Below are 14,222 nucleotides of genomic sequence, written 5' to 3' on the forward strand. Positions count from 1 at the left end.
ACAAGAGGTGAGGCCATACTGGATTTGGTTCTGGGTAACGAACCAGGCCAGGTATTAGAATTGGAGGTAGGTGAGCACTTTGGGGACAGTGACCACAATTCGGTGAGTTTTACTCTAGTGATGGAAAGGATAAGTGTGCACTGCAGGGCAAGAGTTATAGCTGGGGGCAGGGAAATTATGATGCAGTGAGGCACGACTTAGGATTCGTGGCTTGGAAAAGTAGGCTTCAAGGGAAGGGCACAATCGATATGTGGAGCTTGTTCAAGGAGCAACTATTGAGTGTCCTTGATAAGTATGTACCTGTCAGGCAGGGAGGAAAGGGTCGTGTGAGGAAGCCGTGGTTTAATAAGGATTTGGAATGCCTTGTTAAAGGGAATAGGGCAGCCTATGTAAAGATGAGGCGTGAAGGTTCAATTGAGACGATTGAGAGTTATAAGGTAGCCAGGAAGGATCTGAAGAGAGAGCTAAGAGCAGCAAGGAGGGGACATGAAAAGTCCTTAGTTGGTATGATTAGGGAAAACCCAAAGGCTTTCTATAGGTATGTCAGGAATAAAAGAATGACTAGGGTAGGAATAGGTCCAGTCAAGGATAGTAGTGGGAAGTTGCGTGTGGAGGCTAAAGAGATTGGGGAGACACTGAATGAATACTTTTCGTCAGTATTCACTCAGGAACAGGACATTGTTACCGATGTGAATACTGAGTCATAATTAATTAGAATGGACGGCTTTGAGGTATGTACGGAAGAGGTGTTGGAAATTCTGGAAAGGGTGAAAATAGATAAGTCCCCTGGGCCTGATGGCATTTATCCTAGGATTCTCTGGGAAGCAAGGGAGGAGATTGCAGAGCCATTGGCCTTGATTTTTATGTCCTCGTTGTCTACAGGAATAATGCCAGAAGACTGGAGGATAGCAAATGTGGTTCCCTTGTTCAAGAAGGGGAGTAGGGATAACCCTAGTAACTATAGGTCGGTGAGCCTCACTTCTGTTATGGGCGAAGTCTTAGAGAGAATTGTAAGGGATAGGATTTATGAACATCTGGATAGGAATAATGTGATCAAGGATAGTCAGCATGGTTTTGTGAAGGGCAGATCGTGCCTCACAAACCTTATTGAATTCTTTGAAAAGGTGACTAACGAGGTAGACGAGGGTAAAGCGGTAGATGTGGTGCATATGGATTTTAGTAAGGCGTTTGATAAGGTTCCCCATGGTAGGCTACTGCAAAAAATACGGAAGTATGGCATTGAGGGTGAGTTGGAGGTTTGGATTAGGAATTAGCTGGCTGGAAGAAGACAGAGGGTAGTAGTTGATGGTAAAGGTTCATCTTGGAGTGCAGTTACTAGCGGTGTTCCGCAAGGATCTGTTTTGGGACCATTGCTGTTTGTCATTTTTATAAATGTCCTGGAGGAGGAGCTGGAAGGTTGGGTGAGCAAGTTTGCGGATGATACGAAAGTCGGTGGAGTTGTTGACAGTGAGGAAGGATGTTCAGGTTACAGCGGGATAGAGATAAGCTGCAGAGCTGGGCAGAAAGGTGTCAAATGGAGTTCAATGTGGGTAAGTGTGAGGTGATTCACTTTGGTATGAGTAACAAGAAGATGGGGTACTGGGCTAATGGTTGGATACTTGGTAGTGTGGATGAGCAGAGAGATCTTGGTGCCCATGTACACAGATCTCTGAAAGTTGCCACCCAGGTAAATAGTGCGGTGAAGAAGGCATATGGCGTACTGGCTTTTATCGGTAGAGGAATTGAGTTCCGGAGTCCTGAGGTCATGTTGCAGTTGTATAAGACTCTGGTGCGGCCGCATCCGGAGTATTGTGTGCATTTTTGGTCGCCATACTAGAGGAAGGATGTGGAGGCACTGGAACGGGTGCAGAAGAGGTTTACCAGGATGTTGCCTGGTATGGTAGGAAGATCGTATGAGGAAAGGCTGAGGCACTTGGGGCTGTTTTCATTGGAGAAAAGAAGGTTTAGGGGTGATTGATAGAGGTGTACAAGATGATTAGGGGTTTAGATAGGGTTGACCATGAGAACCTTTTTCCACGTATGGAGTCAGCTATTACGAGGGGGCATAGCTTTAAATTAAGGGGTGGTAGGTATAGGACAGATGTTAGGGGTAGATTCTTTACTCAGCGAGTCGTGAGTTCATGGAATGCCCTGCCAGTAGCAGTGGTGGACTCTCCCTCTTTATGGGCATTTAAACGGGCATTGGATAGGCATATGGAGGATAGTGGGCTAGTGTAGGTTAGGTGGGCTTGGATTGGCGCAACATCGAAGGCCAAAGGGCCTGTACTGCGCTGTATTCTTCTATGTTCTATGGTCAGACATACAATGCAGATCTCAGAAAATAGCCATGTAAAGAGTGAGAGTGTGTTTATGATGTTACCGAAGTGCACAAAATCATAGCTCTTCTTAAGAATGAGAAATACCATGAACAAATGTAAACAATAGCTATTTCTACAGAAAAGAAGCCGGTTCAAATGCTGACAATACCAAGGAAGTAGATATTGCAACTCCTCAGAAAGCTACAGATATTTCATATATTCACTTGGTCCACTGAGCTTGCAGGATATTGTGATGTGTTACCTGACAAATTTAAGTGGATTTCCCAGGATGAGTTTCAAAGAACCCTGCAAAATCTAACAATGTTGAAATTGGACCTGAGAAGTGACCATCTACTGGTCCCATTTTTCGTCACTTCTCATCCATTCTGCCACTTACCGAATGAACTATTATTATTGGAAAAAGATTCATGACCTTACCGAGTTTGGTTTGCCTTCATTGTGATCTTCAAAGTTTTTTTTAGTCCTTGTTGTTCAACTGTCTACTCTCTGCTTTAAGTATAATTGCTTTTATCTGCACTATCCTCAAAGCAGGATTTCTCCATTGCTATCTCTGAGCTTTATGTTTTAGGATGGTACACTTTCAGCTCTTGTTTGCATTGACTCAAAGCCAGCAGAAGCTTATATTTCTCTTCTATCCATTATCTGCATTATTCATGCATTCACATTTTTGTTCCAATTGTTTATTCCCCTTATCCAATCTTTTTAGTTTATGTTTACATTTGTAGTAACAGCATCTGCCAATTGTTAGCCCGATCTATCCACGTTCCCTTAGTTCATTGTAAAATTCTTGTAATTTGTGGTTCTCCTTCTTCGTAAATTTAACTCATCGACATTAACTTTGATTCTGTAATGTGGTATGTTAATTGTGTGCAACAAAAGTCCCTGATATCGTAAGCACTTTGTAAGCACAGAGTGACAGAGCCAAGAGATCACATGAAATAATTCTACACTGTGAATACTATGGGAACCGCAGTTATAATTCTTAAAAATTCCAAACCAACTTTCAGGCCCTAACATTAAGTCCTCTTCTGGCAGAAATTATATACAGCAAGTCAAAATATGGACAGCGGCACATGCTCTCCTGTCTGTAAATTGGTATGTTTCACAAAAATTGGAAATACATGAAAAATAATTGAAGCGGGGAAAACATCGTAACCTTACTGCAAACATTGACAAATGAACTGTTTCAATAGCTAACAGAGCAAGCTTTAAACAGCTTTTCATACCCATGTTTTGTAATTGGTTGATAGCTGTACGAATGGAGTTAAAAGGAGAGTGATTTTTAATCCTTATGGCAATCTTTGTAAGTGTTGAAACAAGCTAAGACACGTTATGAGAGAAAAGCTATTTGTAAAGTCCACACATTTTTCTTTTTCTCACTTTGGAGCTTTGATCGGATTGTCTGTCTCAGTTTGTGGACTTGATCGATTGATCTTCCATTGCACTCCGTGCACGTGACAAATCCCATGGTTACATTGATTGATCTTTGTGCTTTTGCTTTCAATCATGACAGGCAATAAAAGGACAAATAAGCCACAGATTACTAAATGCTGGACATAAATGCAGAGAAAAGAAATATTTCATTCCTTGTTTAAAAATAAACTGGTCACTTGTGCTTCTTTATATATTTAAAATAATTGCTTAGAAAATAATTTCTAGTTAGCATCAAAATGAAGCTTATTTTAATTTGAATCTTCTCAGATTCCTATTATCTGATCAATGGATGAAACTGGGACTTTGGCAGTAGAAGAACACAGTTGAGCTGGTGAGACTGAATGTTGAGAGGTAGGTTTATCGGAGGGTGATGAAGGGAGCCACTGAGGCGCAGCAAGGGAAGTCTGGGGCAAAAAAGCTCACCTGTTCTTCATGGCCAGAAACCTATTGCTTTTTGTTTAAAACCTTAGGGGAGGCACCCGCTCAAATCAATATCTAAAACTGCATTTGGATTCTGACTTTGTTGAATGATCTGTGCTCAAATCAGGGCCATGCTGCTTTTCTGTGGGGTCCTGCTTCCCTGCTCAAAAGCTGAAATTAATACTGGCACCAAGAAGGCAGGAGAGCACGTGCCATTGTCCATATTTTAACTTGCTCTCTGTATAATTTCTGCCAGACAACGGCTTAACGTTAGGGTCTAAGAATTAATTTGGAATTTTTCAGAGTCATAACTGAGATTCCCATAGTACTCAAGAAAGATAGGAAGAAAGTAACTTCAAATATAATAATTTGATGGAAGTTTAATTTCCTTTGAGGATTTAGAAAAGGGCTTCTATGTCTGTGTGTATGTGCAAGAGTTTGTGAAACAGCTTATAGTTATTTATTTTATTGTTTGCAAACAACAGCAAAACTCTATCTCTCCTCCTCTCCAGAGTCTCTGCTGCCTATGTTTTCAAGTTGCTTGTATGACTTTCAATTCTGCAGTTTCCATAAGACCAAAAACCATAAGACATAGGAGCGGAAGTAAGGCCATTTGGCCCATTGAGTCCACTCTGCCATTCAATCATGGATGATGGGCATTTCAACTCCACTTACCCGCATTCTCCCCATAGCCCTTAATTCCTTGTGACATCAAGAATTTATCAATCTCTGCCTTGAAGACGTTTAGCGTCCCAGCCTCCACTGCACTCTGCGGCAATGAATTCCACAGGCCCACCATTCTCTGGCTGAAGAAATGTCTCTGCGTTTCTGTTCTGAATTTACCCCCTCTAATTCTAAGGCTGTGTCCACAGGTCCTAGTCTCCTCACCTAACAGAAACAATTTCTTAGCGTCCACCCTTTCCAAGCCATGTATTATCTTGTAAGTTTCTATTAGATCTCCCCTTCATCTTCTAAACTCCAATGAATACAATCCCAGGATCCTCAGCCGTTCCTCGTATGTTAGACCTACCATTCCAGGGATCATCCGTGTGAATCTCCGCTGGACACGCTCCAGTGCCAGTATGTCCTTCCTGAGGTGTGGGGACCAAAACTGGACTCCAAATGGACCCTAACCAGAGCTTTATAAAGACTCAGTAGCACAACGGTGCTTTTGTATTCCAACCCTCTTGAGATAAATGACAACATTGCATTCGCTTTCTTAATCACGGACTAAACCTGCATGTTTACCTTTAGAGAATCCTCGACCAGCACTCCCAGATCCCTTTGTACTTTGGCTTTATGAATTTTCTCACCATTTAGAAAGTAGTCCATGCTTGTATTCTTTTTTCCAAAGTGCAAGACCTCGCAATTTGCTCACATTGAATTCCATCAGCCATTTCCTGGACCACTCTCCCAAACTGTCCAGATCCTTCTGCAGACTCCCCACTTCCTCAGTACTACCTGCTGTCCACCTAACTTCGTATCATCGGCAAACTTCGCTAGAATGCCCCCAGTCCCTTCATCCGGATCATTAATATATAATGCGAACAGCTGTGGCCCCAACACTGAACCCTGCAGGACACCGCTTGTCACTGGCTGCCATTCCGAAAAAGAATCTTTTATCCCAACTCTCTGCCTTCTGTCAGACAGCCAATCCTCAATCCATACCAGTAGCTCACCTCGAACACCATGGGCCCTCACCTTGCTCAGCAACCTCCCGTGTGGCACCTTATCAAAGGCCTTTTGGAAGTCTAGACAGACCACATCTACTGGGTTTCCCTGGTCTAACCTACTTGTCACCTCTTCAAAGAATTCCAACAGGTTTGTCAGGCATGACCTCCCCTTACTAAATCCATGTTGACTTGTTCTAATCCGACCCTGCTCTTCCAAGAATTTAGAAACCTCATCCTTAATGATGGATTCTAGAATTTTACCAACAACTGAGGTTAGGCTAATTAGCCTATAATTTTCCATCTTTTATCTTGATCCTTTCTTGAACAAGAGGGTTACAACAGCAGTCTTCCAATCATCCGGGACTTTCCCTGACTCCAGTGACTTTTGAAAGATCTCAACCAATGCCTCCGCTATTTCTTCAGCCACCTCCCTCAGAACTCTAGGATGTAGCCCATCGGGGCCAGCAGATTTATCAATTTTAAGACCTTTTAGCTCTTCTAGCACTTTCTCTTTTGTAATGGCAACCATACTCAACTCAGCCCCCGACTCCCTTTAATTGTTGGGTTATTACTCATGTCTTCCACTGTGAAGACTGATGCAAAGTACTTATTAAGTTCTCCAGCAATTTCCTTCTCTCCCATCACTAGGCTTCCAGCATCAGTTTGAAGTGGCCCAATGTCTACTTTTGCCTGTCATTTGTTTCTTATGTATTGAAAGAAACTTTTACTATCTTTCTAATATTACTGGCTAGCCTACCTTCATATTTGATCCTCTCCTTCCTTATTTCTCTCTTTGTTATCCTCTGTTTGTTTTTGTAGCCTTCCCAAGCTTCTGATCTCCCAGTGTTCTTGGCCACTTTATAGGATCTCTCTTTTTCTTTAATACATTTCCTGACTTCCTTTGTCAGCCATGGCTGTCTAATCCCTCCCGGATATTCTTTCTCTTCTTGGGGATGAACCTCTGTACTGTGTCCTCAATTATACCCACAAACTCCTGCCATTTTTGCTCTACTGTCTTCCCTGCGAGCCTCTGCTTCCAGTCTATTTTTGTCAGTGCCTCTCTCATGCCCTCATAATTACCTTTATTTAACTGTAACACCATTACATCCGATTTTGCCTTCTCTTTTTCAAACTGCAGACTGAACTCTACCATATTATGATCGCTGCTTCCTAGGGGTTCCCTTACTTTAAGATTTTTTATAAAGTCTGGTTCATTACATAGCACTAGGTCCAGAATAGCCTGCTCCCATGTGGGTTCCAAAAAGCCATCCTGTAAGCATTCCATGAATTCCCTTTCCTTGGATCCACCTGGCAACATTATTTACCCAGTCCACCTGCATATTGAAGTCCCCCATGATCACCGTGACCTTGCCTTTCTGACATGCCTTCTCTATTTCCTGGTACATGTTGCGCCCCTGGTACTGACTACTGTGGGAGGTCTGTACATAACTCCCATTATGGTTTTTTTGCCTTTGTGGTTCCTCAATTCCACCCACACAGACCCCACATCATCCGACGCTATGTCATTCAGTGCCATACATTTAATTTTGTTCTTAATTAACAAGGCAACCCTGCCCCCTCTGCCCACCTCCCTGTCTTTTCGATAAGTTGAAAATCCTTGGAAGTTTAACTGCCAGTCCTGACTCCCATGCAACCATGTCTCTGTGATGCCTACCACATCATAATCATTCACGATGATCTGTGCCATTAGTTCATCTGCTTTGATACAAATGCTACGGGCATTCAGGTAAAGTGCCTTAATGCTAACTTTCTTATCATTATATCATGTATATCCTTCAGTTATACATTCTGAAGACTGAAATCATAGACTGGTCCTCACCAAAAACTCCACACCCTGAGCAGAGATTCTATCCCCTATCTTGGCTATTGTCTTAGGCTGAACTCAACCTTGATCACAATCAAGGTTCAATCTATCTGATCCAAAGCTAAGCTAGCAACCTCATAACTTCTCCAAAAGTCCCTCTCCTCTGGCATCCATTGTATTATCCATCACATTTCTTGATTCAGCTCAGCTGTTCCCTAAACTCTCATCCAAACCTTTATTATCTCTAGATCCTATTAGTTCAATACTCACTTCACCAGCCTTCCATTCCTCACACTTACTGAATATCGATTCATTTAATTCATGGATAACCAGTAAACGTGAAGAATGGAAGGCAGGTGAGATGAGTATTGAAGTAATTGAACCTCGAGATAATAAAGGTTTGGATGAGAGTTTCATGTTGCTTGTTGTGGACATCATAAAAAATGTGCATAGTGTAGTACCATACATTTCTCCCTCAATTCCAGTCTCCATCAATTCCATGCATTCAAGCTGCCCCTCTTGAATACCTCTGCAGGAGCTTTCTAATATAGCAGGAGTGTAATTTTTAACTCAGTGTGCATGATTTTAAAATGAAAATGTGTCACCCTGCTGAGCTATAGCTGCTAAAGAGAACCAAGGGGTGATTTTTGACTGTGGAAGTTCCTTCAAACCAGTGTTTTCCATCAAGGCCCAGGTAATGAAGCTTATTAACTTGCTGTTTTTCACTGGCACCACCCTGCTGCATCTGCAATGATAATTTTGTCAATATAGAATCTTTAACTGAATTTTTCCTTTGTGTACAACTCTATATTTTCATTGTCAAGTTACAATTGTATTCAAAATGTAATATTATCTTTTATAAAAGTCTGTGTATAATGTGAAGGCCAGCACCATCAGGTGGAATAACGAGTACATATATGCAGGAAATGGTGGTGCAGTGTGACATCACTACCCAGTTACCTTTATCTTATCTGTTTGGCTGTCGAGTAAACGCATATAATTTTATATTTCCCTCCCAGTAATGTGGTCATGCTTGTCTTATTGGAACAATAAAATATATCCAAAATAATCAAATTGATTTGATCATTACTGGCTCAACTTTGGTTGTTGCTTTTAAAAACCATTTGTTGTGAAATGCAGGTGGGACAGCCTGTGAACATATTGATGTCACGACATATGGGAATGTGGTGATGACCTGCATAGATGAATCCTGAAGCCTGTCACAGACAAATGGAATTGTTGGCCCCATCTGCACATGTGACATGGCCATTTTTGGACGCTTCGAGTATTCGGTCCTTTTTTTTTTAAATCCTAAGTTCTCTTTTTGATCTCTGATTTAAGACATCAAATAAAATGTTAATTTATTCTGGATAACATTGCTATATTTGGTGCCTTCTTTACTAAGTTGGAGAATTTAAAGATGTGCTGATGTTGGAGGTAATCCAGAGGAAGTATCAATAATGATCCCAGGAATTAAGGGCTTGTCATATCAGTATTTAGAGACACCGGTGTTGGACTGGGGTGTACAAAGTTAGAAACCACGCAACACCAGGTTATAGTCCAACAGGTTTATTTGGAAGCACTAGCTTTTGAAGTGCTGCACTTTCATCAGGTGGTTGGGAGTATAAGATTGTAAGACACAGAATTTATAGCAAAGGTTTTCAGTGTGATGTAACTGAAATGATATATTGAAAAAGACCTGGATTGTTTGTTAAGTCTCATATTTTAGAATGATCAGGTTGGTTTCAGTTCTAAAAGATGAGAAACTTAACAATCTAATATTTTTTAATATATAATTTCAGTTGCATCACACTAAACTTTTGCTATAAATTCTGTGTTACAGTCTTATACTCCATAACCACCTGATGAAAGAGCAGCGCTCCGAAAGCTAGTGCTTCCAAATAAGCCTGTTGGACTATAACCTGCTGTTGTGTGATTTTGACTTTGTCATACCAGGAGAGGTTGAGAACTTTGGGTCTGTACTCAATGGAGTTTAGAAGGAAGAGGGATGATCTGATTGAAACTTACAGAACAATAAGAGGTCTGGATAGAGTGGGTGGAAAGATGAGAAACCATGACCTGAGGGCACAACTTCAGAATGAAGGGATGGCCTTTTAGAACTGAGATGAGGAGGAATTTCTTCAGCCAGAGGGTGGTGAATCTGTGGAACTCATCGCTACAGAGAGCTGTGGAAGCCAAGTCAATGAGTGTATTTAAAACCGAGATAGATAGGTTCTTGATTACTAAGGGGTCAAGGGTTATGGGGAGAAGGCAGAAGAATGGGGTTGAGAAACATTTCATGGTCGGGGGGGAAGTGAGAATTTCCAAATAAAACCCTATTATTTTTATTATTTTTATGACAACATAGTGGAGAGATAAAACTACTCCTTCCATACAATATCCCATGCTGCGAGGTTTATGAAGTTTTTTTTTAAAGCATTTTGTTTTTTCATCAACCTGATGCCCCTCTAGTCTAAAGATTTAGAATTGCTTTGCAGGATTAGCATTGTCTAGGTTTCAAATTATGAAATTGGGAATGAACCCATAGCTTAGGCATCTTCAGCATTCAAGAAATGATAACTGAACATACACTCGGCAGGTCTGTACCAGGCTCTGAAATGTTAGGTGCAGATGGCCTTGTAAGCTGCAATATTGTCTTAGTTAATGCACTGCATTCTGCTCATGAATGGAGGTAAACTAAGTGATATATTTAGACAAGAAGATGATGATTCATAGCTTCTTTAATTATGTTATCTGAAACTCCTCAGGATATGGATGTTATTTGAGAAGTATCCAGAGCTAGCAGGCAAGTCCCCAGTTGCTTCTGCAACCTGCTATGTGTACACAGAACCATCTGCTGCATTGCACTGACCCAGCACCAAAACCTTTGGCGACTCATACACAGCTAATCATTGAGAACTTCGGCCACCAATAAGCTCCAGTCTGGAATCTGTGCAAACATATGAAGGGGGAGAGAAATGTCAGCATCCACAATGTTCTTGCCTTTGCTTCAGGTAGCGAGTGTCAATCAATCTCTGTCACTGACAATAGACAATAGACAATAGGTGCAGGAGTAGGACATTCTGTCCTTCGAGCCTGCACCGCCATTCAATATGATCATGGCTGATCATCCTTAATCAGTATCATGTTCCTGCCTTATTAGGAGAAATATTAGGATTACAAACACATTCAGCATACTGCGTTAACTTTCATCCGCTGCATTTTGTTTTATTTTAAAATTAAAAAGAATCAGTGACTACCAGAAAACTGCCTGGAAAACCTTTTTTGAGGAAGGTGGAAAACTAGAGATTTGATTTTGTCACAATGTAACACACAATTGACTTGAAATAGCATTTTTTAAAAATTGCCATGAAAGTGCATTATGATCCATATATCCTGCAATATTCAGCATTTAATGGCATTATTCAGCATATAGGAAGCATAGAATGGAAAAAAATGACTACAGTGGCACATTAACACAACTTCTAGTGGCTGCTTTCAAAAGATTGTAAGGGTTTATTTCGGGACCAGAATTGGCAAAGGAGAGGGGAAGGTCATGAAACACTTTTTGAAACCATATCTTTAAAACGCATTTTGCATGCGCAAAACCACTTGATGTTGTTAATACATGAGAGAAATATTCAGGAATACAATGTGTCTTCTAATGAAACATGAAATTCACAAAGTTTTTTTTTCTGATGATCTTTACACCTCAGAAAGATAGGTTAAGGTCAGAAATATAAGACTGACAGGCAGGAAGATGGTTTTTATCACATGAGAGCATAACTTTAAACTAAAAGGATGTGAAACAAAACACCTTTCTAAAGTCACATTATTGAAATGGTGAAATGCAATTCTGTACTAAGGCATATGTTCATATCTCTTAGGAAATTATGATTTTTATTTTTGAGTGGTTTAATGCCTTGACTCCATTATGGGTTTCAGTGGTTGACTTACTAAACTTCTGTTTTTCACAGCTGATGCATTTGCATCCAGAATCTCTGGTTGTATCTAATGGTGGGTAAAGAATATGATTTGTTGTGGTGAAAATGGCACTGGAGGCTTGTATCCAGAACTCCCATCCCCTAGCCTGGCCCCCATCATTTTCTTGGGGAAAGACAAGTGGTGGGTTGTGGCTTGCATATCTCTTATTCAGGGAAGCAGCTGCACATGTTAAAGTGCAGTTGCCTTCAGTGGGATATCAGAAACACAACCTTTGCACTTTTTAGACCTCTATAGGTCTGGTAGCATCTGTGAAGAAGAAGCAGAGTTAACGTTTTGAATCCCCTGTGAGTCTTCCTCAGAATTTTGAAGAAGGAGTTAAGAATGCGTGTGAAATATATATAAACTCACTGGAATTACTAAAGGGAGCTGGAAAACTATCAAGGCATTGAAATCTCCTGAACTTTAAATATTTATTAAAACCTATCTGTACTGTTTTAGCAGTGCTTTCTATTTCAACCTGTCTGTCAACGTAAACCTGAAGGTGATCATCCTTATGTTAGTGCTGCAAGCTTGATTTTACCACATATTAGCAATTTTTGAGAAGATTTGTAGCCCAGGTTGATGATATGGATGTAAATTAGCTGGCTGAGCTGGAAGGTTTGCTTTCATACGTTTCGTCACCATGAGTAGGTAACATCATCGTTGAGAGTCTTCGGTGAAACGCTGGTGGTATATCCCACTTCTCTATAAAGAGATCTTAATTTATTAAGGTTGGTGATGTTATTTCCAGTTCTTTTTTTCAAGGGCAGGTAAATGGGGTCTAAATCAATGTGTTTATTGATGGAGTTCCAGTTAGAATGCCAAACATGCAGAGGTGATGTTGGGACCAGGAGGTTGTCGGGAAGGTAAGGACCTAATATATATTTGGGCAGTGGCTAAACCCAACATACTACACATGTAGCATCTCCCTCCCCACCCCCCAAACAGAAGAAAAGGACTCTGTAAGGTAAGATATTTTCTTTCCTTTTATATATTTAAGTGCATTGTTTGGTTTTAGTTAGTTGAGTTAAAGCTAAGGCTTACAATGGCAGGGGACCTCAGACCTGTGGCATGTGCCTCTTGCTTGATGTGGGAGCTCAGGGACATGGTTGACATCCCTGACTCTTACACTTGCAAGAAGTGTGTCCAGCTGCAGCTCTTGTTTGACCGGATGACGGCTCTGGAGCTACGGATGGACTCACTGTGGAGCATCCGTGATGCTGAGGAGGTCGTGGATATCACATTTAGTGAACTGGTCACACCGCAGGTTAGAATTGCTGAGGGAAACAGCGAATGCGTGACCAAAAGGCAGAGAAAGAGTAGGAAGGCAGTGCAGGTGTCCCCTGTGGTCATCTCCCTCCAAAACAGGTATACCATTTTGGACACTGTTGGAGGAGATGGCTCACCAGGGGAGGGCAGCAGTTGCCAGGATCATGGCACCGTGGTGGGCACTGCTGTTCAGAAGGGCAGGAAAAGGACTCATAGGGCCATAGTCACAGGGGATTCTGTTATAAGGGGAGTAGATAGGCGGTTCTGTGGCCGAAAACGAGACTCCCAGATGGTATGTTGCCTCCCAGGTGCTCAGGTCAGGGATGTCACCGATGGGCTGCAGAGCATTCTGAAAGGGGAGGATGAACAGCCAGTTGTTGTGGTGCATATAGGCACCAATGATATAAGTAAAAAATGAGATGAGGTCCTGAAAGCAGAAATCAGGGAGCTAGGAGAGAAGTTAAAGAGGAGGACCTCAAAGGTAGTGATTTCAGGATTGTTACCAGTGCCATGTGTTAGCTGGTTAGAAATGAGAAAATAGGCAGGATGAACACATGGCTTGAGGGATGGTGTAGGAGGGAGGTGTTCAGATTTGTGAGACATTGGGACCAGTGCTGGGGAAGGTGGGACTATTACAAATTGAATGGTCTCTACACCTGAACCAGACTGGAACTAATGTCTTTGGGGGGGTTTTTGCAACTGCTGTTGGGGAGGGTTTAAACTAATATGGCAGAGGGGTGGGAACCAAAAGAGAAGACTAGTAGACAATGAGGTGGAAACTAGAAACTGTAAGGAACAGGATCATGAAGTTAGCATTACCAAGGAGAAGAGTAGGCAGAGAGCAGATGAACACAAAGGAACTGGTCTGAAGTGCATATGCTTTAATGCAAGGAATATAGTGGGTAAGGCAGACGAACTTAGGGCTTGGATTGGTGCCTGGGAATATGACATTATTGCGATCACAAAGACTTGGTTGAAGCAAAGGCATGATTGGCAACTAAATGTTCCAGGAGATAGATGCTTCAGACAGGACAGGGAGGGAAGTAGATGTGGGGGAGGAGTTGCATTGCTGGTCAGGATGATATCATGGCTATACTAAAGGAGGACACTATGGAGGGCTTGAGCTATGAGGCATTATGGGTAGAGCTGAGAAATAAGGCTGCAGTCACACTGTTGGGGCTGTACTACAGGCCTCCAAACAGTGAGCGTGAGGTAGAAGAACAAATAGGTAAACAGATTATGGAAAGATGTAGAGGTGATGATGGAAGATTTTAATTT

The 14,222-nt window shown here is 41.6% G+C and overlaps 1 protein-coding gene across 5 annotated transcripts in view; it reads left to right on the forward strand.

Annotated features, from left to right (window-relative positions):
• Window positions 1-14,222, forward strand: part of gareml (GRB2 associated, regulator of MAPK1-like) — a 264,605-nt gene that overhangs the window by 97,353 nt on the left and 153,030 nt on the right. For 2 of the 5 annotated variants that reach the window (XM_072563353.1, XM_072563375.1), the window contains exon 2: window positions 4,041-4,124. The exons of 2 other annotated variants lie outside the window; for them this stretch is intronic. In XM_072563353.1, the coding sequence (XP_072419454.1) occupies window positions 4,115-4,124 (10 nt within the window). In that variant the 5' untranslated portion in view covers window positions 4,041-4,114. The remainder of the gene's footprint in view (window positions 1-4,040; window positions 4,125-14,222) is intronic. One more of the 5 variants, XM_072563360.1, reaches the window with a different exon arrangement.

Source organism: Chiloscyllium punctatum, chromosome 3, assembly GCF_047496795.1.
Source record: "Chiloscyllium punctatum isolate Juve2018m chromosome 3, sChiPun1.3, whole genome shotgun sequence".
NCBI lineage: Eukaryota > Metazoa > Chordata > Chondrichthyes > Orectolobiformes > Hemiscylliidae > Chiloscyllium > Chiloscyllium punctatum.